Source organism: Dermatophagoides pteronyssinus, unplaced genomic scaffold (genome assembly GCF_027571235.1).
Source record: "Dermatophagoides pteronyssinus isolate colony J.1.1.1.1 unplaced genomic scaffold, Derpt_VIB-CSIC_2022.12 sq0005, whole genome shotgun sequence".
In the NCBI taxonomy this organism is placed as follows: Eukaryota; Metazoa; Arthropoda; class Arachnida; order Sarcoptiformes; family Pyroglyphidae; genus Dermatophagoides; species Dermatophagoides pteronyssinus.
The window spans coordinates 2974560-2999667 of NW_027461529.1; the positions used below are offsets into that span (position 1 = coordinate 2974560).

General features: G+C 26.0%; 2 protein-coding genes across 2 annotated transcripts in view; both read right to left on the minus strand.

Annotated features, from left to right (window-relative positions):
* The window catches only part of LOC113794669 (uncharacterized), a 30207-nt gene extending 6834 nt beyond the window's left edge, over positions 1-23373 (minus strand). Inside the window, exons 1-4 of the mRNA XM_075820125.1 lie at positions 22796-23373; positions 2013-2102; positions 472-1956; positions 74-390 (exon numbers count right to left, since the gene is read on the minus strand). Coding sequence (XP_075676240.1) covers positions 74-390; positions 472-1956; positions 2013-2102; positions 22796-23306 — 2403 coding nt within the window. The 5' untranslated portion in view covers positions 23307-23373. The remainder of the gene's footprint in view (positions 1-73; positions 391-471; positions 1957-2012; positions 2103-22795) is intronic.
* LOC142645002 (uncharacterized) lies at positions 6340-7084 on the minus strand. Its single transcript, XM_075819981.1, has 2 exons — positions 6884-7084; positions 6340-6816 (listed from the first exon to the last, which is right to left on the minus strand). Exons 1-2 carry the CDS (start codon positions 7004-7006, stop codon positions 6340-6342), a joined length of 600 nt encoding a protein of 199 aa, XP_075676096.1. The 5' UTR covers positions 7007-7084.
* Positions 23374-25108: the final 1735 nt, after the last annotated feature.

Sequence of the window (25108 nt, forward strand, 5' to 3'; positions counted from 1 at the left end):
TCAACCAAACGAAATGGCAAAACGTCTTTTTTTTTTTTGAAAATTGAAAATCAAAAATCAATGTGAAACTTACTTTACGTAAATTAGTTAATGATTCTGATGGCGCCATCTGTGTTCGTTGAATCGAAGGTTTTGGTACATAACCATTTAGGCTATACATTGCCGGACGATTTACTTTTGGTAATAATAATTTCGGTATACGTAATGGTCGTTTATTAATTGTTTGTTGTTGTTGTTGATTTGCATAACGTTCAAATAATAATAATGTTGTTGGTATTGTTGTTGTTGTTGTTGTTGTTGAATTATTATCATCCGATACTGATGATGATATCGATAACGATCCATTCGATTTTGGTTTATTACGATTTCGTCGATTTACCTGCCATAAATCTATATTTCATTGCGAAACAAAGAAAAGAAAATTATTTAAATTTTACAAAAACAATTTTTTCAATTTACAAAAACCAAAACCTTTAATCAACATTGATTCTTCTGGATTTTTGATTTTAATTTCATCCAAATCATCCATTGTTGTTGTTGTTGTTGTTGGTGATATTGTTGTTGTTGTTGATTGTAATGATGATGATCGATATTCATTTTTATCCATATTATCTGATTTATTATTACTACCATCAAGTAATATAAATGAATCAATTTGTTCAACATTAGCTGATGATATGGATGAAGAATCATTTGGTTGATTCAATTGTTGATTGGATTCTTTAGATTCTTTATCAGGTGTAATCAATGAAACAACATCAACATCACTATCAACAAGTTGATAATATTCAGGTGATGATTTTATATCAACATTATTATTATCGATTGTTTGATTATTATTATCGATAATTATATCATCATCTGGATTTACAATTGTAATTGGTTGTTGTGGATATTCATAAACATTAACAAATGGTTCATCCATTGAATGATTATTATCATTTGTCAACATTTCCATTGAATATGATCGATCATTATTATCGATATTCGCTGTATTATTGTTTGATGAATCAATTGAATTATCATTTTGATCATCGATATTAATCAATTGTGGCGGTTCTGTTGTCGTAGTTATCATTGGTGTTGTCATTGATTCTTGTTTTTTATTATCTGGATTTGTAAACAAACCGATACGTTTAAAAAATGATTTTGTTGTTTTTGTTGCTGTTGTTGTTGGTAAAAATAATGGCGGAATATAATGACGATATGATTGACTACTTGTTGATTCTTCTGTATGTAATAATTCATTTGATGATGATGATGATGGTGGTGATAATCCAGTTTCACTTGTTGTTGTTGTTGTTAATTGTTGTTGTTGTTGTTGTTGTTGAATACTATTATTATCATTTTGTTCATTAAATAATCCATTATTATTATTATTATTATTATTATTTAAATTGTGGCCAGATGTATTATCATTATCATCGATTGTATAAAAACATTTGGGCGATATTATAGAATCATCATTATTATTATTATCTTCGTTATCAGTTTTATTAATCGAACGTATTATTGATAAACAGATAATTTTTTCACGTTTTGGTAACTGTGTAGTCATCATCATTGTTTGTGTTGCTGGCTGTAATATTTGATCAACGGCAGCAGCTGTTGCTGCTGCTGTATCCGTTGTTGATGATGGTAAAAATGATTGCGTTTGATATGAATCTAAAAGTTGTTGTTGCGATTGTGATGGAAATGTTCCAATCGTTATTATATCATCCATTGATGAATTATGGTTATTATTATTATCGAAATTTTCATTATTCATGAATAATGATTGTTTTTTACGTAATTTTATTACTTTTTTCAATAATTTTCGTTTATTATTTAAACGTAACATTGCTAAATCGGTTGATGTTAGTACATCAAATTCATTTGATCTTCGTACTTTTGTCATACGATGTTGTCGTCGTATAATACGTGCACGTTGTTGTTGCGGTGGTAAATCACCAGAATCTATTTTGAAAGCAAAAATCAATATTAATCATCAATGAAAACATCAATAAGCATACCTTGTTGTTGTTGGTTAGAATTTTCCTCAATTATCATAGGTGTTGTACTTTTATTATCGCCATTATCATTCGAAATAATTGATTGTTTTGCTAAATTCATGAAAAAAAACAACGAAAAACAAAATTATTCATTTTGAAAATGTTTTTGAATTTCATGGATGGTTTACCAAAAAAAAAAAAAAAAAAAAAACAAACATAAATTCTCATCATTTGACATTTTTGTGTGTGGTCAAACATGGACACTGTAATTTATTGACAGTGAAAAATTCCCACTTGAAATGATGATATCAAATTTCAACGAAAAGACATTTTCGCACAAGTTTGAGACAAAAGAGAATTTCCTTTTCAAGTTTTACTTTTTCTTGATGGTTATTTAATCAATTATTTGCAGGCAATTTGTTTTGTTTTTTCAATCAAATCAAATCAAATCGATAATTATTATCATCGAAATGTTAGTTTGTTTTACGATAATAATAATGATGATGATTATAATTATAATTATAAAGATCAAAAATCAAGCTTAAAGCAACAAACAAAAAACAAATCGAAAAGGAAATCCAATCAATAAAACATTGATTGATTGATTGATTGATTTGATTTGATTGATTTGAATTCGATTTGATTTGATTAGAAATCAAATTAAATCAAAATTTCTTTGAATTTTGATTGATTGAAAAAGACAAATTGGCTTCTTTGTTTTCAACGGAAACATTGTTTTTGACCCATGTCTATTATCATCATCATCATCATTAGCATTAATAGATTATCTTTGTAAATTACCATCAAGATTTTTATCGTCGTCGTCGTCATCAGTCATTGTAACATCTTACTTTTTTTTCTGTTTCAGTTTTTGCAAATTCAAAAAAATTCAAAAAATCAAAAAAAAATCAAATTGAAAATAAATCCTTCAATTTCGACGATTTCAATAAAACAACAAAATTAATTCACTTCTCCAATAAAATTTTCTCACTTAATAATATATTTTTCCAGTGATTATAAATTTTACTTGATTAACAAGTATCAAGTGTGTGTGTGTTTGGTGATGAATAATTAGTTTCAGAAATAATATTTTCAGTTTAGTGTTATTTTCGTTTGTAAATCCTTTCTTTTCACCTTGTTTTCACACTGTTTCATCATTATGTTTTGGATGATTATTTTGGATGATCATTTATAAATGGATTACTTTCATGGATTATTATGGTCAAGAATTATTGAAATGTTACCTTTTTCCAATGAAACTTTGTTGTTGTTGTTGTTAACAAAATTGTCGATTGATAATGATAATGGTAATGATTGTTGTTGTTGATTGTTTATGAAAATGAAAATCATTAATCATAAAAAACAACACGTAGCACGTGTTCGTGATATTATTGTTGTTTTGGAAACGAAATCAATCGATCGATTTTCAAAATTTTCAACAAAAACCAATTATCAAATGGATTGAAAATTGAGAATTTGAGAAGAAAACGAAAATCAATCGATTGATTAATTATCGATAATTTTTTTTGTGATAATGTGGTACGCTCGTTCGATATATATAGACAGGTGTTTTGTTTCTGATTTGCAATTAGTAAAAAATATCATAATTTACTCTGATTATGATGAATCTAACGGTTTGTTTGATTTGACTTGATGAAAATCTTTTTTGACCTCAAAATTATCAATTATAAAGTAAACAAACTTGTAGTTTTTGTTTTTGTTGTTGTTTATTTTTTTTCCTCGTTGCACATACGATATGATAAAATCTTTTAACTGCATTCAATAATTATTCGTTCATTGACATTTTTTTTTATCAAAAAATTGTCGCACTTAAACGACATTAATCTCTTGTTCTTCTGTTGTTTTTCTTTGCAAAAATATCAAAAATTTTTGGTTTCCAAATCAATCAAAGAAATCTATATTGGGAGATTATATCGTGTGAAAATTCTTCATCATTTTTTTTCAATTAAAACACAAAACAAGAATTACATCATAACATCATCGATATCGAAAGAAAACTCTTTCAATAAATCAATCTTTTTGCTTTTACAACTTTCAACATTGCCAAATCAATTTCACAGAAAAATGCAAATAAAAAACAAAAAACAACAGCAAAAAAAACAAAAATCAATCCAATTACAATCCATCAATTCTCAACAACAAAAGCAAAAAATTTTTTTTGATAGAATGACAGCTTTAACTGATTTTTTTTACTGAATTTTTTCTTATTTGAAAATTGTTTTCTTTCTGTCTGTCTTGTGTTCTAATTACACAAATCAAAATGTCAATCGAATATCGTTTGATTCCACAAAAAAACTACCATCATCACCACTATAGTTAGTTAGAAATTCATGATTATTCATTTGATTGATTAGTGTTTATTTGATTTTTAAATGTCTAAAGTTTTTTTTCCTTATTTTTTCTTCGTTGTAAGTTAAAATGGCTATATAAATGAATAATTGATCCAAATTTATCAACAACATTCACGACATTTGTGTGTGACCTTCAATAGAAATTGAAACAGAAGCAAAAAAATTGTCTGATGTTTTCGTCCTACATTCATGATTAAATCATGAAATAAAAAAAAATGTTATAATCGAAAAAAAAATTATAAATAAACAAATTAATTACACACAAACACACAGAATTGACATTTTTTTTCTCTCTTCCCTGATTTTCCCACATTTGATCTTTTTATTCGAATCATTTCGACATTTGTATAAAAAATCCAATTGGACAATTCCTGATTGATATAAAGCAAGCTGATTGGATTTTTTTTTGGCCAAAAAAAAAATCTATGAATATTTTATCACCAACATTAGAAATGAAACTGACGAACAACGAAAATCAAGGCGTTGTTGTATAGGAATGTAATCCAAAATCTTAAAATGAAATCTTAATCCCCCTTATTTGCTGATTGATCAAAAAAATAGATCAATTTGAATTTAGACAATTGAAACTAATAGCAGTAAGAGTAGGTGCGTGTGTGTTAGTTTTCTGGAAATTTTCGTTTTCATTTCTTTTTTTCCCCCATAAAAAATCGAAGAAGATCAATCAGAATCAGATCAATCAATCAATCAATCAATCAATCAATCAATCGTTAGCATGACACACACACACACACACCGATTAACGGAATACCTTTGACCTTGGAATTTTTTCATTTCAGTTACCCAAAAAAATTGTGATTATGATTATGATGATGATCAATTCATAATGATAATTGGTCATTGAATTCAATTCAATTCATTCATTGTATTTAGATTTTTTTTGATTAACATTGAAATTAATGTTAATGAAACCAACAAGAAAAACATGAAGAAAATGAAAACAAAACAGGAAAAAATGGAAAAGCATGATTAAATCATAATCATCAATTACCAATTGCAATTTTCAACAATTTTTTTTCTGTTGTTGTTGCCAAATTGGCATTGTGAACAGAAATAAAACCTTGCATTGAATTTTCTATTTTTTTTTTAAAGAAATTTGAAAATTCAATATTGTTTTCCAGCAACAGAAAACAAAAATCTGCTGTAATAATCATCATTATTTAGATTTGCATTTTTTTCGTAGTTTTTTTCTTCATTATTATTATTATTCAATAAAATATTTGAAAAAGGATAACAATTATCAATCCTTTTATTTGATTTATTTAGTGTTGAAAATGTGAAAAAAACAAACTGAATCGAAATCGAAAAATCGAAATCAAAATATATATTTTATCATTGAGAAAAAACATTACATTTTTTTTTGGACAATGTCCATTGTGTTATTTTTTACACATTTTTCTTCACATTGATAATGATTGGGATGTGAATTTGTGTTTTTGTTTGTGTGTGTGCGATATTCTACATCATACGAAATTTAATCCATTTTGGATCGAAATAGAAAAAAAAACAACAACACTAAATTAGTTGATTAGTTGAATGTAAAGTCAAACAATGATCAATTTAGTGAAGAAAAGTGAAGAAAATTTTTCGTTTGCTAATTGATATTTGTGTGTTTATGTCAGGTAATTAATATATTGTTGTAAAAATCATAAATGTTTTTTTGAAAACAAACAATCGATTATAACAATCGATTGTAACAATGTTGAGAATTTTTTTAAAAAAATGATGAAATTATAATCGTTTGATTATATATCGATGATGGTGAAAATCGTATTGAAAACGCTAATCAACGCCTTTCATTTCATTTTCAAATTTTTTCGTTCAGAATGGTCACTTTTTTTCGCCCAATTATTATTATTGAAACGAAATGACATTGGAAATAATAATAATAATTTTTGTCTGATTGTTTCTTCATTGATTTTTCAATTTGATCAATCGATTGATCATTATAGGTTTTATTATGTTGATTTGATTTGGAAAAAAAAAATCAATAAATTCTTTTTTTTGTCAGAAAAAAAAGAAACATTTTTTCTTGATTTTTTTATCATTTTTTTATGATTATCCAAAATAATGTTGGCCTTGGTGGTTGCTGTAGTGTTAATAGAATTTTCGGGAAATTCTCCTGAATTATTATTCTGTTGTTGTTCCGAATTTGGTTGCTTATCAGATTCGGTTTCAACAATTTTCATTGTCGCTGATGTTGTTGATGATCCAGACGATGATGTTATCGAAAGTTTATGATGATTTTGTTGTTGTTGAAGATAATTATCATTTTGTTTATTATCAAAATTTTCATTTGAATTTGATATTTTTTTCTCAAATTCTTTTTTAACGGAATTTTTTCGTCTTGTAATGTGATTATTATCAGTTTTATTATTATTATTTGTCCACAAATATACTGAACCGGCACTAAATCTTCTTGATAATAAATATTTCTTTAAAAAAACAAAGAAAAATTCATTCATTTTGATTTTATTTTATCATTTTTAATTTATCGCTTACTTTATTACGTTCATCACATTGACAATCATAACTATGACATTCACAACAATAATGATTTGATTGATCAAAACGATGACGACGAATTTCAGCATGATGACGATTTGGAAATGGATGATTTTCCATTTTATTTTATTTAACAAAAATTTTAAGAAAATTCTTGACCATTTCTTGACAACAACCAAACAAAAAATGATCTAACCAATAAAAAACAAACCAACCGAATAAAAAAAAATTACCCAAAACCAGAAAAAAAAACAGAAAACTATCTTTGCATCATTAACAGTCAAAATTGGTAACAAACAAACAAACCTAGACCTTGATCGAGCAAGAGAAAGTAAAACTTAGCAAAACAAACAAAAAATTCCAAGAATGTTGCAATGGAGGGTTTGAATCATATGACCATCATATTATCATGTTACATAATAAGAATTTTGAACATGTTGTTTGTCACATGATTTTGACCATGAAATTATTATTTAGTTTTTCTTTTTTTGGTCATTTTCCAAAGAAATATCGAAAGGAAAAGTAAGGGAAAAATGCTGGAAATTTTCTCGAAAAATAACATGAAAATTATCATCATCAGTTCATCGATTTAAAGCTGAAGCAGAAAACAAAGCAAAACAATCGGATATTCATGATTTATGTTTGTAATGATAACTTTATTTTTTCGCGCCAAAAGAAAACAAAAGAAATTCAGCCAGCACCCATTTTAATCAGAAAGAAAATGAAAAAGAAAAAATTAGTTCAAATAATGATGATGATCAAGATGATGACCAACAACAAACAACAACAAAAAAGATAAATACAATGTAGAAAACGCCCGAATAATTCAAAAAGAAAAAAAAATGTAATGATATTTTTATCTATAATGATCAATTTACAAGTTGAAAGTATCATTTTAATTTTTTTAGACGAACAAAAAGGCAATCAGTCATTCATTGATATTTGATGATGATAATGGTCAATGATTGGCGATGATTTTCAGCAACAAAAATTGATGAGATTTTTATCGTTGGATTTCTCGATCATTTTGTTTGATTTTCATCAAATCTAGGACATTCTGAAGAATTTCAAATTGAGTCAATCCATAAATGAGAAAAAAATTTTTGATTATTGGAATTTTATTGGTGTTTTTTTTTATTAGTTTACAGGTTATGATCATCATCATCATTAGTAAAGAAAAAAAATCATCAGGTGACTAATGATAATTTTTTGGTTATGCATGGCGTGTAAAGGTCAAGTACGAGAAAAAATGATTTTTTACCTGTTCAATATTTCATTCGAAAAAATTTTTCCCTCGATAGATGTCGCTGTGTGTCTATCATTGTAAATTTTTTTCAAAAATTTTAATTTCATTAATCTCCTTGATAATTTCATTTTGTTTTTAATGATTTTTCTCATCATTATCATTATCATTTTTAATTTCTCAGCAATAATCCTGTTCACTTGTTTGTTTATCTTTATTTGTTATTGCATATTAATTATCGTTAAATTTACGACGTTAAAAGATAAATAAAACTTAACTAAACTAACCTGAACTGAAAATAAATCAAACATTATAAATCAAGATGTTTAAAAAAAAGTGTTAATTAATTGGAGTTCATTTCAGATCATTTCTTTTTTTTCAAATGAAACGAATAATTCTAGTTCAATATTGAAAAACTCTTTGTTTGTAAATAAATAAAATGATCTGTTTTTTTTCGATTTATTGATCGATAATTAATTATTTTTTTTCGATAATAATAAAAAAGCAGCAAAAACTTTCTTTTTATTGTTTTTTTATGGATGTTATTTTTGTTGAGCAAAAAAAAACTACTTGTTGTTGATTATCTGTGTTTCGAAATTTTCCCTTATTTTCTTGCTGTTTATGGCGCGCCATTCTTTCTAATTAATTTTTTCATTGGATTTTTTTTGTTTGTTTTGTTTTTTCAATTATCGATTCATTTGTATTATTTCACATCAAAATTTTGTTATCTATATAATGTTTTTGATTTGCATTTTTTCACACATAACATTAATGATTTTCTCAACTGAAAAAAAAGGTCTACATGGTTTTTCATTTTTACTTTCTTGCTTGAGAATTTCAATTCGAAATTATTCCTGTTTGCTTTCATCAAATGACATTCATTCAATCCATTTTAAAGGAGTTTATCGAAGCAACAAAAAAAATCGAGATCAAAATTCAAATTAAACAAATTTTTGATTGATCTCAATCATTAAGGTGAGGGAAAAAAACTGACAGGGGAGAGAAACTTTATTGAAAAGTTTGTTTTTCAATAAAAAAAATTTTTCCATAAACTTGAAATTTATTTAAACAAGTTCAAAAATATTTTTATTATTCGACTCATCATCATCATCATCAAATTCAATCAACAACATTCTCTTGAAACCTACGAGAATGACTTGACTTGACTTGTTGATGATGATAATAAAATTGAATTTTCGGTTCAATAAACACACGTGATGAGATTGTAAGGAAGTCAAACAAACGAAAAAAATTCAAGTATGACCAAACACCTTTTGATGATGATTTTATTGATTTATAACGATGATGATGATAAAATGGAACAATTTTTTTCCAGTTAACAAAAAAAATATATATTTAAATTTAAACATAATTTTCAATTTTAAAAATCATCATCCACTGCTGTGAAACTTTCAAACAAGTGTAGCCAACAGAACAGACAGACAAATGCTCAAGGCTTCATTAAGTGCACAATATTTTTTTTTCTTGAAAAAAATGATAATAAAAAAATATGTGAACTAAATGTAAATTGAAATTTTTTGAAAAATTGAAAAAAAAAACAAAAGTGAAAACTTGTGAACAACAACAACAAGGATGTTCAATTACACTATATATATAATGGATGATGATATTATTTGGTAAGTATTTTGGAAATTTTTTTCTTTCTTAAAGATTTCCGTAAACTTTTTTTTGCTACTTTTTTTTGCCTGAATCCTTTTTGTTGTTTGAAGTTTCTGTTTCAATTATTCGACCACCACCTACACATTTTACGCAATTTTAATTCATAAAAAAAATTATTTATGTTTAACGTAAGGAGAGGGGAGAAAATGTAATGTATGAATACAAATCATCATCATTATTTATAATTATTTTTCTGGAAAAATACAACAACAACAACAAAAATCCAGATAATTAGATGTGCTGCTTTAACAACAAAATGATAATATCCATTACTAAATATTAAAAATGTTAATTCACAATTCACAAATGACATAATAATCATAATCATGTGGACAAAATAATTATAAAAAAATCCTTATAATAATAATAATAATGATGATTGATCAATCACACAGGAAAAAACCATCATGATGATGATGATGAATTTTCTATTAATTATATGCAAAAAAAATTATGTAACTTTTTTGTTCAATTTATTTATTTATTATCATAGATTTTATCAAATATTTTAATAAATGAAAATATTCATAACGTTGATGATGATGATGACACCAATTAATTTTGTTTCTAGAATTTGTTGTTTTTTCGCTTTCTGAATCTCATCTAAATACATTTTTATTAGCATCTGATGATGTTAAAATAGCCTGTTTGTTTATTTATTTTTAATTCATTTGTTTGTCTCTTGAAGTTTGCTCAATATATTTTTTGTTTGGCTCAAATGTTATATTCAAATGATTTCAGTTTTGAGAATTTTCGCATTTTATTTCATTTTGCTCCCCATTTTTTTTTCTTGCATCAAATTGATGATGCAAAAAAAAGTGATTTTTTTCCCATCACACAAAAAAAAATTGTGACAATGTTGTGAACCCTTGAACACACACACGCGCGCATACCACGTGTGTTGATGGCGACATTTTTTCTTTTTCATCACCATTTTTCAAAAGAAATTTCTTAATTCACATTAAGAAAAAAAAATACATATTTTCTTTCTTTAGTTCTGAATTATCATTGTTGTTGTTGTTAAGAATAATTGTTGCAAGTGAATGAAGAAAAAAAACCCATTAAGAAGTGATAATTTTTTTTATTATTATACAATGTTTATGATGGATAATAGTGAGTGGAGAAAAAATAAAATATTTCAAGATGATTCCATCATCATCATCATCATCATTTTCAGCAGTTTTTATTCAGTTAGTTAGTTTTGTTTGGCCACTGTTTGACTGATTGAGTCGAAATGGAATGTTTCGACAAAAAATTTCGCAAATTTTCTATTGGATCGGGTTATATTTCTTATAGTCCTTTCAGTGAATTCAATGAAATTTCCAATAAAGTTTTCCAATAAACTTATTGGAAATTTTTCATGTTTTTGTTGTTGTTTTTTTTTGGATTTACAAACACACCTTTATCACAAAAAAAAATGTTTATTCAAATTTTTAATTGAATATTCAATGAAAATGATGACATTTTTCGCTTGACAGACATTTGTAACGAAAAAAAAACAAAAACAAGAAGCTAAGATTAATTCAATGTCTTTCATCATTTACAACAACAACAACAACAACAGTGATAATGAGAGAAAACCTTGAAACTCTTTTGATTTTTGTTTTTGTTTTTTTTTACGAATCAAGTCTGCTTAAAACAACAACAAAATGATGATTATCATTGGAAAATCTTTTAATAAATAATGATGGTGATTAAGAATGAGAATTTTATTAATTTTTTTGTTTTGTCTTTATTAAATATCATTATCATTATAATCATCAGCCAAACGACAACCGAAATAAATCATAATCATTATCATCATTAAAGATTTTCAATGGCAAATTATTACATTGTTTTGTTTTTTGTTTGATTACAAATTACAAATTTACATAAAAAGTTATTTCCTTTTGTTTTTTTCTTCTACAGTTTGTTTGTTTACAAAGAAGAATTATCAAAATGTTATAATCTGATTTTGTTGTTGTTGTTTATAACCCATATATATAATATAAAGTTAACCTTGAAGTTTGTAATAGTTTTTTTTTGTCATTGCCTTTGTTTACCAGGAAAAAAACCAGATTATCTTGTTAAAAAAGCTTTTTTAAAAAAATGTAACTTATACAGACGCCCAGTATTGTTTTTTATTATTCTTGACATCAACTTTTTATCATCATCATCATCATTATGATAATGATGATAAATTTTGATTCAAATTCAGCTGTCAGTTGAAAATTCAATTGTTTTTTTTTGTTCAATTCTATTCTGGTTTTTTATTTCTGTTCAATTTTTCATTATGCACGTGTTTTGTGTATTTGATTTTGTTGTTTTTTGCACGTGTTTTGTTTTTCTGAAAAGTAATTTGTAAGAAAAAGAAAAAATTCTTTAAAAAAATGGACAAAAAAAATTGAATTTTAAACGAGAATCCTGCAAAAAAGAAAATCATCACATCATTTATGAATAATGATGATGAATGAATGATAATTATTAGTATTGTACATCAATTTAATTTGAATCACAATAAAACGAAAATAATAATAACTTGTAATTTTCTTTTTTTTTCATTATTATTCATCATCATCGTTTTAAAAACCAGTAAAATTCCTGTTGTACGTGTTGCACGTGTTGCATCCATCATAATCATAATCATTATCATTATCAATCAAAATAAAAATGATGTTACATTGTTTAATTAGCAATTGGAATTTTCAAGTTTATCAAACGAAAAACAAAATGACCATGATAATGATGATCTATAGGATTTTTGCTGAATTTGTAAAACCAGTTGCAATTTTTTGGTAACGCAATCAACGAACAAAATCAAAAAAATTCACATTTTCATTTTTGACATTCATTCATTTCATTCATTCGTGAATTATGGATTATAATATCTTCAAGTCTATTTTGTCTATTTTGTTTTTTGTTTTCGAAATTTTTTTGTTTTGTTTTCGAAATTTTTTCTGTTTGTTTACAGAAAAGAAAGAAATCTCGAAAGAAAAACCGATTATCATTGAATTATTATTATCATTCATTGATTGAATAACTGTCGGTTGTCTGTGTTTGTTTGTTTGTTTGTTTCTATTTTCATAATTTCATTTTACCATTTCATTTTTTTCAATGTTTCTAGAGCAGAATGACCATTATTGATGATGATGATGAAATGAAATGTCGTTTCGTTTTGGTCTCGTGTATCCTCCTCCTGATCATCATCATCATCATCATCATTGTGGTCAAGGTTGTTTGTTTTGTTGTTGTTGTTGTTTTTATTTATACAACAACAACAACAACAACAATACTTTCTCTTGGATTTCTTTCATTCGTTTGTTTGCAAGAATGATTTGATTTTTGTTTTGTTTTGTTTTGTTTTATTAAGTTCAATTTCAAATTGAATTTCAATTTTTCATTTTTGTTTTCTCCTCCTGATCTATTTGATCATCATTCATTCATTCAGCTGAGATAAATGTTTTTTTTAGCGAAAAATAAAATTTAAAAAAATTTATGCGTGAAACAAAACACAGAGAGATAAAGGTGTTAATTATATGTTGGAAATTTTCATTTTTAAAATGATAATTTTTAAAATTTTTAAAAAAATTTAAATTTTAAATTTTTTTTTAGTAAAAAAATATTTAAAAATTCCTGCTATAAACAGATTGCCCCAAACAGAAAAAGTAAAAATTTCGAGATTAATAAAAAACGGATTTTTGATAATGATGACGATTGTGAGAAAATTAACCGAAAATAAAAAAAAATTATCCAAAAATGTTTTTGACATTTATCTCTTTTTTTACAATGAAAAATGTAAAAAATGTTTTCTTCTTTTCGGGTTTTTCTTTGTTGTTGTTGTTGTTGAATTGAATATCACCATCATAATGATTGAAAATCATTTGTTGTTGTTGTTATTTGATATGTTGTTGTTGTTGTTGTTAAAAATAGTAACAACAACAACAACATGAAATGTCCCAAAAAAAATTATTGTAATTCTTTTTTTTTTTGTTGAATCCAATAAAAAACCAATTTGTTCTTGATTCACTTTTCACTACTAGTGAACTTAACCATCATCATCATCAAGGTAATTTGAATTTTTTTCTTTTCTTCTGGTTTAAGGTCAAGTCAAATTGAATATCGAAGAAATGAAAACTCAAAAAAAAAATCATTGAGAAAAAAAGATCTATTCAGATTTTTTTTCAAAGTTTAAACCAGAAAAAATAGAAAAAATCTCATTCAACTTTAAAATCATTATTCGTTTCGTTGTTGTTGCTCACTGATTCATTTCAAATTCATCTCTTCTCTCTCTCTCTCTTTGGTGTTGAATGTGCGTGCGAATGATGATGATCATGATGATCATCAACCGGATAGATTTTTTTTTATCTGAATGGATCCAATTTCATTTCAAATATCCGACTGTGTTGATGATGATGACCGATGACCATCATCGGTCATCATCATCATAATCTAAATCCATTGATTACATCATGTGACCAAAAAAAAAAAAAATTTTACTATTGTTTTTTATATTATTATTATTAAGGTTTTTTACTATATAATTTTCTTGCCTTACTTTAAATATGATCATCATCATCATCATCATGATCACAGCTTGTGGGATTTTATTCGGGATGCAAGAAAAAAATGGTTGTTTCGAGCATTCAGTTTGATTTTTTTTTCTCCTGAAAAAAAACCCTTAAAAAAATTTCGAAAATGATTCACGAATTTCCAGAACAAGAAAAAAACCAAACGAAAATTATACATATGCCCTTATCATTTTTTTCATTTCTCTGATCACGATGATGATGATAAAATCTTTGTCGTTTTTCTCGTTGAGTTTCGTTGAATTCAGTTAAAGAACCAGGATTCAATGAAAGAGATTATCTTTCACCAAGAAAAAAGCGAAATTTTTTTTTCAGATTTTTTCACTTGATAATCATAATTGGATCAAATTTTTTTTTCAAACACACACATATATCATTTCATAAAATGATTTCTTCTTCATACTCGATCATCATCATTTTAACATCTCCATATAACACAATTACTACTTATAATCCTTTTGATTTTTTCTTCTGAGTTTGATATGATCTCTCTATATATTCACATCAAGTATCATCATTATCCATTTCATGATTTTCATTTTTTTTTTCTTCCAAAATTTGATTACAATGCCGGATGACGAAGATAAAATCTTTCTAAAACAATCGAAAAAAATGAAAAATGAAAACGAATCAAAATTGACGATTTTGATTGAGAAAATCAACTTTTTTTTTGGTATCAATCATATGAAAAGGTGTTTTTTTTCGAAAAGGAAATCAAAACTTGAAGGAAATGTAATGTAATTATATCAAGATGAATCAGCCTACAATTTTTTTTTTTCGCAGTATTTCTTCAGTTTCTTCAATTGAACTTGATAAAATCTTTTTTATTTTTCGTTTTTGTTTCAACAGTTTTTTTTCTGCTTTCATTTTTTTTTTTGTTTTCATTGTCCATGATGATTTGTAATTTTGTTTTTTTTTCATTTGAAACCGAAACGAAATGAAATGAAAATGAAAAAACGAAAATGACAAATACAAACGAACGAAAGACAAACAATCCTTGATATGAAAAATGGACAAAAATGGTCGACATTTTCTTCGCCATTTCAAACACACATACATTTCCTTTTCATTCCATCAATTTTTCCATTCCCGAAAAAAAACTGATTATTATTTACATTGTTTGTTTGCTTTGTTTTGTTTCTTGAAAAAAACATTATTTGCTGGAAACATCAAACATTCACAACAAACACAAACACAAAAACGAGACAATACCAGACCAGGATATTCAAGCTGACAACAAAATCCATTAGACAAACTGACAATAAGCAAAATGAAATTGATACAAAAATGATGATGATTTTCAGTTTGAACAAAAAAAAAAAACATGTAGCCAAAAACAGATTTTGTTTTTTTTAACCCCAAAACAAGCCGATAATATCAATTCTATAGAAAAACAAAATTTCAAAACTTTCAAATCACTCTAATCAGATGATGATGTCTTTATCTTGTTCTGTTGTTGTTGTTGTTCAATTCGCACGATCCAAAATAAGTAATCACAAACACAACAACAACAACAAAATAGATTTAGATCAAATGAATAAAACATAAGCAACAGCAATGAAAACAACAAAATTTTCCCAGTTTTTTTTCTGATGATAATCAATCAGTTACTGCAATCTCTTTTTTTTCTCATACGTTATCTATGAAAAGGACAAAAAACAAAAGTTCATCAGTTCTGAATGTTGGAATCGATGACAATTTCCTCCTCCCCCGGCTTTCTTCGCAAATCAACCATAAAAGTCTTCAACAACAAAAAAATGATTGATGTGGATATAAATAGTGGTATGTTTTTTGTGTGTGTGTGGGAGTGATGATGATGAAATACTAAATAAACATTTTTCTCTGTTTGTTTGTTTATCTTTCAGTCTGTCATATGATCAGATAATCAAAACCATGAACCAAATGAACAACGACAATCCGGCCAAACATCTGAATCATCTGATGATGATGATTGATGATTTTAAAAAATGACAAGTTTCAAGTCAAAACAAACAAACAAAAAAAATTTGGCATTTTTTTTGGCTCAAAAAAAAAAAATCCAATAAAAATTTAAATTTTTGTAAAAAAATGAAGAAATTCTTTCAATGTGTTTACCTGGTTATTTTGTTTGTTTGTTTATTTATTTTGAAGCAAAAAAAAATATGTCAATCTGGATAATATATTATGATATTATGATTATCAGGTTCTCTCGAACGCAGAGATTATATAATTTTTATTTTCATTTTTTATTCAACCAAACCAAACCAACACCAAAGAAAAGAAAAGAAAAATGCTTTTCAATCAACAATCATGTCAAAATGTTGTTTATTTATGATAAGGTTTTTTTTCAACACTGTGACGGTTTTTATGGTGGTTGTTTTTTTTTTTTTGGTTATTTGGATTTCAAAGGTAGAAAAAAAAAAGTTATTTTCAGGTTTTATTTTTTATTTTTCAATCCATTCATCCATCATGATGATGATGATGATGATCACCATAATCATCATCATTATTTGTATGATTTGAATTTCAATTTTTTTCAATTTTTTTTCGAAAAAAATTTAACATTTTGCATAAATATTTTAAAATTTTATTTGAAAAGTTTTCAAGTTTTCAAGACGACAACGAGGATTACTTGTGGATTTTTTTAGTGAAAAAAAAGAGTTTAGGAGTAAGGTGTCAAATAAATAACAACACCACCACCATTAGAAAACTTTAATTTTCATTTTTAATTTTCTTTAAATTAAATTAAATATCATTTTCATTGGAAAATTACACACACACCGGAAAAAAAATGGTCAAAATTTAATTTCTCTCTCTACCTTTTTGATATAGTGAAGGTGGTGTGAAAATAGAGAGAGAGAGAGAGCGAAAGAGAGATGAAGAAAAAACATTGGACACTTGTGTAATTTGATCTAATTTCTACCATAATTTCATCTTAATCGCATAATCGCATAATCGTTTTTTTTTCAAAGTTAATTTGATTTATATCATATATCAAAACAACAACAACAACAACAAAACGCCAAACGCCAAAAAACAAAATTATTACTTATCTCAATTAATCTTTTCTTACTTTTGTTTGGTTGGTTGGTTGGTTTGCCAAAAAAAACCTTATTATTATTATTATCATTATGATTAATATCGGTTGCATTTAAAATGAAAACAAAAAAAACATCAATAAAATTAAGAGGGAGAAAGCATAAGCATCATTATAATTACTAGGGTGGGTGTTTGAATTTTTAATTACAAACACACCTACCGTACCAGAAAAACATTATTACATTATTACATTAATGAATGACGCCTACGAATTTGAAATACTGCATAAATCCTTTGGGTTCTTTTCAGTTTTGTTTTTGTTCAATTGATGTTTTTTTTCACACAAAATGTGTGCAAAACAAAATAAAAATAATTTTTCTTCCTTTAATCCTTTGATCTCAGTTTGTTGTTTTTTCACAGAAATTTTTTTTTTGTTTATAAAAGGATATTTCCCGTCAACAACAAAGCAAAGCAAAGCAAAATGCTAAAATGAAAATGTTAAAATCCGATTAATAATGTTGTTTTGGATACATTCAATAAAGTGTTGAAATTTCTATGAAATTTGATCACAACAACGAAAAAAACAACAGCAAAAAAAAACATTATGACATAATTCATTTTTGGCTGTCCATCTCTCTTTATTTATTTACTGATGTGATGGAATCAATTTTTTTATTTTGTTTGTTGTAGTTAGTTTTTTTAGATAACATTTTCGTTCAGTCATTGTGTTTTTCTTTTTCTTCATTATCATTATCATCAAATTTGACATGACAAATTGATTTGATGTAATGCGCACGAAAGAAACATAAACATAGAGAAAACAAAAGAGAATTTGAATTGAATTGCCAAAAAAAAAAAAAAAATTCATTATTCAGGATTTCAAGTTTATTTCAAGCAAAAAAAAACTTTTTTTTCAACAAAAAAAAACAACATTTTCATCAGGATCATCTTGTAATCAGGAGAAGAAGAATTATCATTCAATTTTTTAACATTTTTATAAAAAACGAAAATGCACGTGCAAAGATCATTGGCCAATGGCCACACATACACACAAACACATTTACACGCGTTTACATTTACACGCAACAACACAAAACAACGAAAAACAAAAACTTTCTAATCACGAATTACAAATAAAGAAAACAACAACGAACTTGCTAAATGATTATATTTGTAACTTGAATCTAAGTAAGTTTACATCTAAACAAAGTTAATAAACAAAATAAAATGTAAATATTATTAGCATCATTCGTGTGTAATTCGTTTCGTTTTCATTCATTTCATTTTCCGCGATCTTTCATCGCGTATAATAAATTGATTCAAAAAGTTTTCAAATTCATCAATTCAATTTGACATTGTGAAAGTCTTTATTTTTTTTCTTCTTCTTCAAGATTGCATGTTTGAATCGTTGAGCAAAGAAAAAGTTGATTTTCGATGCTGAAAAGAAAATTTGAATTTTAAAAAAATGTTTAAAAAAACTTTTAAAATTTAAATTAAATTATTTAGAAAATTATTGGATAATCAAATATATCAAAATCCAAAACAGACATGCGCACAAAACAGACGAAAAAAACAAAAGATTTCTATAGATTGAATTCAACCATTTTTCATTAACATCATTTTCTTTAATGAGAACACCTATTTTATTTTGCATCAAAAAATTCATTTCGTGATTTGTTGTTGTTGTTGTTGACCTATAGAGGTGTTGAACAAAAAATCCTAATTAAAAAAATGAAAACGAATGGAAATGGCCGATTATTTGAATTTGAATTCGATACAATCGATTTTTTTGTTGCAGAAAAAAAAACATCATTTTAGCCCACCATATAGCCACCACCACAACAACAACAATCATCATCGAAAACGTTCAGGAAAAAAAATGATAATAATCCTTTAGGGCAGAAAAAAATATATATTTTTTTTTCATCGACTGTTGCCGTCCTCAGTCAATTCAGTTTTTTTTCAAATTCAATTCAATGTTGCTACTGTGACTGATGATGATCAATCGATCGATCGATCTTTTTTAGTTTTGGAAAAATCATTCGTTGATCATTATTATGATTATCGATTTTCTGCCCATATTTTTACTTTTTGATTTTTGATTTTGGTTGTTTTTTGATTTTGAAAAATGAAAATCCGATCATAAACTAAAATAAATCTTGATGTATAGAAACAAACAAACAAAAAACCATGGATGAAAATGAAAATGATTATCATTATGATATGAAATTTTGTTCATTTTTGTTGTTTTGTTTTGTTTTTTGGCTAATCAAAAATCAAAATTAGATAAATCTTAATTGATCATCATTATTATTATTATTATCGGTATATAATTAAATGATGATGATTATTAACATTTATTATGTTTTGGCCAAATCCTGGTATTATTCATTTTTTCATAGTTGAGTGAGGTTAGGTTGATGACTATGACTATGATTCATAGTTGAGTGAGGTTAGGTTGATAACTATGACTATGATTCATAGTTGAGTGAGGTTAGGTTGATGACTATGACTATGACTATGATTCATGGTTGAGTGAGGTTAGGTTGATGACTATGACTATGACTATGATTCATGGTTGAGTGAGGTTAGGTTGATGACTATGACTATGACTATAATTCATGGTTGAGTGAGGTTAGGTTGATGACTATGACTATGACTATAATTCATGGTTGAGTGAGGTTAGGTTGATGACTATTATTATTATTTTTTTTAACGAAAAAAAAAATTATCATCTTTATCATCAAACAAACATCTATCCGGTATACATGATTTTTTTGACCAAAATTGAATGAAAATTGAATTTTCAAAAAAAAAAAAAAAATCTTTTCAAAAATTATCATGTCCTGATCATCATCATTCACATCACATCATATCAATGTTGTCATATATGTAATTTTCCCACCATTATCATCATCATCATCATCCCACTGGTCAGTCAAAGTTTTTTTTTCATTCATTTTATTCATTTCTCAAAGATTTTTGAAAAGATTTTTTTTTCTTCGGGTTAACCGATTAACTGTTAAGCTACCGTTAAGTGAAAAAAAAATTTCATTTTTTTCCTAATGACGGATTTTTAAGAAAAAAAAATTTAAATTTTTCATCATCATCATCAAACGCGGATCCATTATGACAACGATGAATGATCATTATCATCATTTTTCCCCAGAAAAAAAACTGACAATCAACCGGAGAAAGAAAGAGATAAGAGAAAGAAACTTTCTTTGAATATTTGAATATGAATCAACCAAAACAACAACAACAACAACAAGGATAACTAATTAATTAATCATTATTATTATTGAAAAACGTCGATCACCTTTACAAAGAAAAATGAAATCAGGTAGCTCCAGAAACTTTTTTTTATATGTCGATAGACAACGCGTGACACACGATATATATTTTGTATGGCACTGATTTGGTATTATTATTATCATTATTAAATATTTAATAACAACCAACCAATTTGCTGTTTGCTGATGATGATATAGTCATGAAATTTTGCTTGCTTTCTTTGTTGTGATTGAGAAGAAATTTTTTTTTTTTTTTTTTTTTTGTAAAATTAAATTAAATTTCTTCTTTTTAAAAACAGGTATTTAAAAATACACCATTTTACAAACAAAACTTACTACCGATCATTTAAAATAATGATGATCGGACAATATTACATGACATGACATGACATAACATAACATCAGTTATGATGATGATTAGCATGATTCTAAAAATATATAACGCCTTAATGATTACAGAAAAAGTTTTTCTCATCTTTATTTTCAGGAAAATTTTCTTCTTGATTTAGTCGATAGAAGAAATTTTCCAAAAACTTTTCATTATTAAATTGTTTGAAATTAGTTTTTGAATTTGGAAACAAAAAAAAAGTCATTTGGTGTGTGAGAAAAAAGATATTTAAATGTCCGTTTTTAAAAATTTTCAAATTTTTTAAATTAAAAATTTCAGTAGCATCGTGATTTGAGAAAATTTCCATTTTTTTTCTGGCAAGTGTGGGCGCCCGTGTGTGTGTGTGTGGGAGTTTTGTTTATTGGCAACATTTAAAAATCAAGGTGATTTAATTTATTTTAGTTTAAGTTTAAATAACAAAATAATTACAAGACAAAACACACTTATAATCGATAATTCAAAGTCAAAAATTACAGACAAAATTTTGGGTGGGATTTTTGAAAAAAATTCACAAAGTTCACACATATTACGACGTTGGCGTATCAATCATTAAATCGATTGATTTTGTTGGAGAAAAAAAGGGGTGAAACAAAAACTGAATTGAATTTGGATTCAAACTTTTTTTTCAAACGAAAATAGATTGAAGATGATGTTTGTTTATTTGAATCAATAATTTGGATGATGACACTGTACTTGAATTTCTCTTCATTTATCAATGGGTTGTCCATGAAAATGAAAGATGATGATGATGATGAGAGCTAATGTGCTAAATAATTTCTTTCCATGTTTTAATGTTTTGTTTGTGTAATTGAATTGCAAATTTGAAAACAAAAACATTATTGATTTTATATGGATGAACAGAATTTGTGAATTTTTTTTTATATTTTTCAATTTTGATATTAATTGATTATGTTCACGCGATTATTATCGATAGGAAAAGAATGAAATTTTTTTCTATTATTATTTTGTATGAATCAATCAATCAATCAATCGATTGATCGGATCATCTGAATTTTTCATTTTCCGTTCAAACAAACAGAAAATTCAAACAATAAAATTGAATTTTTGGAAAAGAAAATTGATTGAAAATGGAAAAAAATGGAAAAAATGAAAACAATTGAAACTTTTTCAATTTCATTTGATGTGATGACAGTTTTTTTTTGATTATTATTATTATTATTTCAAATTGAATTTTCTACCAAAGAAACAAAAAAAAACAAAAAATTTCAAACAATTCCAATATGGAAAGGAAAACAAAACAAAACAAAAATTTCTTTGAAAAAAAAGGTAAAATATCAATCGAATTGATAGGTAAATCATGTTTGAACTTTTTCTGTGTTTTCCTATTTTCTCCAAAACAAAAATCAAAAATCAAATCAGAAAAATAATGATGATGATGATGATTGCACGAGTATTGGGTGAAAATTTTCTATATATTGATTTGATAAATCGAAAATTGATTGATCAAATCAAATCAAATCAACACAGTTAAAGCAAAATGATCATCAACAACTTGGTTTTTGAAAAAAAAGGGGAAATAGAAAATTTCCGTTTTTTTTCACGCCATAATTATCATCATCGTATGGAAAACTTCACTTATTGATGAGGTGTGAAAAGAAAGAAAAAATGTTGATCGATTTTTGATCGAAAATAATAATAATAATTTTCCATTTTTTTTCGGCAGAAATTTTTCCGAAAAGTTTTTTAAACATGAAAACTTACCGGAATCCTGATGATTTGTTGCTGGTGGTGGTGAAATTGTTGTTGTTACATTTGTATTCTGTAATTTTTCTGTTAACATTTCCTGTAAAATTGGTAATGATAATGTTGATGATTTGGAAATTGTTGTTGTTGATGTTAATGGTGTTGTCATCAACAATGATGATGATGATGATTGATCATTATTTAATCGATTTATTGATGATTCTGTAATATCGGATGATTGTTGTTGTTGTAATTGTCGTTGTATACGATGTAAACGATGATCAGGATAATGATGTGCATTATTGAATATAAATGATGATGATGATTCAGATGATTCAGACGATGATACAATTGGCACAAAACAAAAACTGCCAACAACAACAACAACAACAAAAATAAATGATGATAATAATCGAATTTGAAATGTTTGATTGATTATGGCCATCATCGATGATGATGAATATGATGATGGCCGTTTTAAAGATGATGATTTTGATAATGTCATTATTTGAGAATTTATTTGTAACATTTTTGTTTTGTTTGTTTTTTGTTTTTTTTTTTTTTTGTTTCAAACGAATGAAAATATTTCAGGTAAAATATTCAATAAAATTACTGTTGTACATTTTTGTTGTTTTGTTTTGTAAATGAGAAAAAAAGTTATCGATGAAAAATCGATATCAAAATATATAGGAAATGAATTCAAAACAAATCAAAATTGAACGTAATTGGAAAATCATTTAGTTTTAGTTTGATATTTCAATCTCACCACTGATCGAACAATAATAATAATTGGACACAGGACATTTGAATGTGATATGAAATGAAATAAACACTTTGCAAACATTGAATGAACAATTTTTTTAATGGCGCCAAAGATTTTTTCAAGATTTTTCTTTCTTTCTCTCTTTCGCTTTCTCTCTTTTTTACCTGTCTTACTCTCATCATTGTTGCATTGCTTTGAATCGACTCTTAACTTGTCTGTTTTTTTTTGTGTTTTTGTGAAAATTTTCGTTACTTCTCGTAACATCCATTGAAGAAAAAAGAAGAGAAAATTAGTTCAGAGCCATCTTTCGATTTTAATCGGAATTAAATTTTTAATTTTTATTCAAAATTTTCAAAAATTTAAATTGGTTTTTGTTTTGCTATAATTTTCTTTTTCCCAAAAAATATGCAAATATTTTTGTATTTTTTTCCCGTTCCTCAAATCAAGTTTGCTTCTTGATTATCATCATCCACCACCACATCATTATCATGATCGCCTATCACCGGATAGCACCGGTAAACAGAAAAATTGTAAATTATTTTAATCAACCAACAAAAAAAAAGATGTAAATTATAAAAAAAGATTATTATAAAATCATTTTGAGAATATCATATGGTAAACGATAAAATTAAAAGATAAATAAATAGATCATCATGACAACAACCACCACCGAGATTATAATGATGATGATGATGAACGGCATTTTTAATATAATTAAAAATCATTTTTATTATTATTTTGAACATCATTAATTTTCAGTTTGTAGAAAATTATTACAATAATTTACATTAATCAAGTAAATAACGAACGAACGAAAATTATGAAAATATTTTTTTTTTTTTTTTTTGACCAACTAACTTGACCCAAATGATTAATTGTTTATTTGATGATGATCATCATTTTCGTTGTTGTATTTTGGTCAAATTTAAATGGGAAAAATTAATATTATTTGATAAATGAATTGTTATGCCGGAAATTTTGTTAACACGTTCGCTACCGGAGATTTAGAAAAACACATAGAACTACAGCAAATAAACGACGCATATATGCGTCGCTGGTAGCGAACGCGTTAACTTGTTTGATGTATGAAAATTGTTTTTTGTTTTTGTTTTTCGTCTTTGAAAAAAAAGAAAAACAATTTTCATTTTTTCCTTTTGTTTTGTTTAAGTTATTGCTTTTTCGATTCTTTGCCACTAGATAACGCCACTATTTCCATAATTTTTTTTTTGTTTTTTAAAATTCAAAATTTTCCTGATCTGATATTGTTTGATATCAAATGAAAAAAAAAACATTAAATCCACCTCCTCTCTCTCTTTCTTTCCACCCCTCAGCATAATCAATGTTTGTAAACAACAATCCACGATTAAATGAAATGTCCACACATGTATACGACCATGGTTATAAGGTGAAACCTTGGATTTTTCTTTATTTCTGTGAAAAGAAAGAAAAGACTTCTTTTTTTCATGAGAACATTATAAGATATTGGTGGTGATATTTTTTCCTTTCTCTTTTCATTTTTTCTTTCTACTGTTTGTTTGTTTGTTTGTTGTTGTTGTTGCTATGTTCAT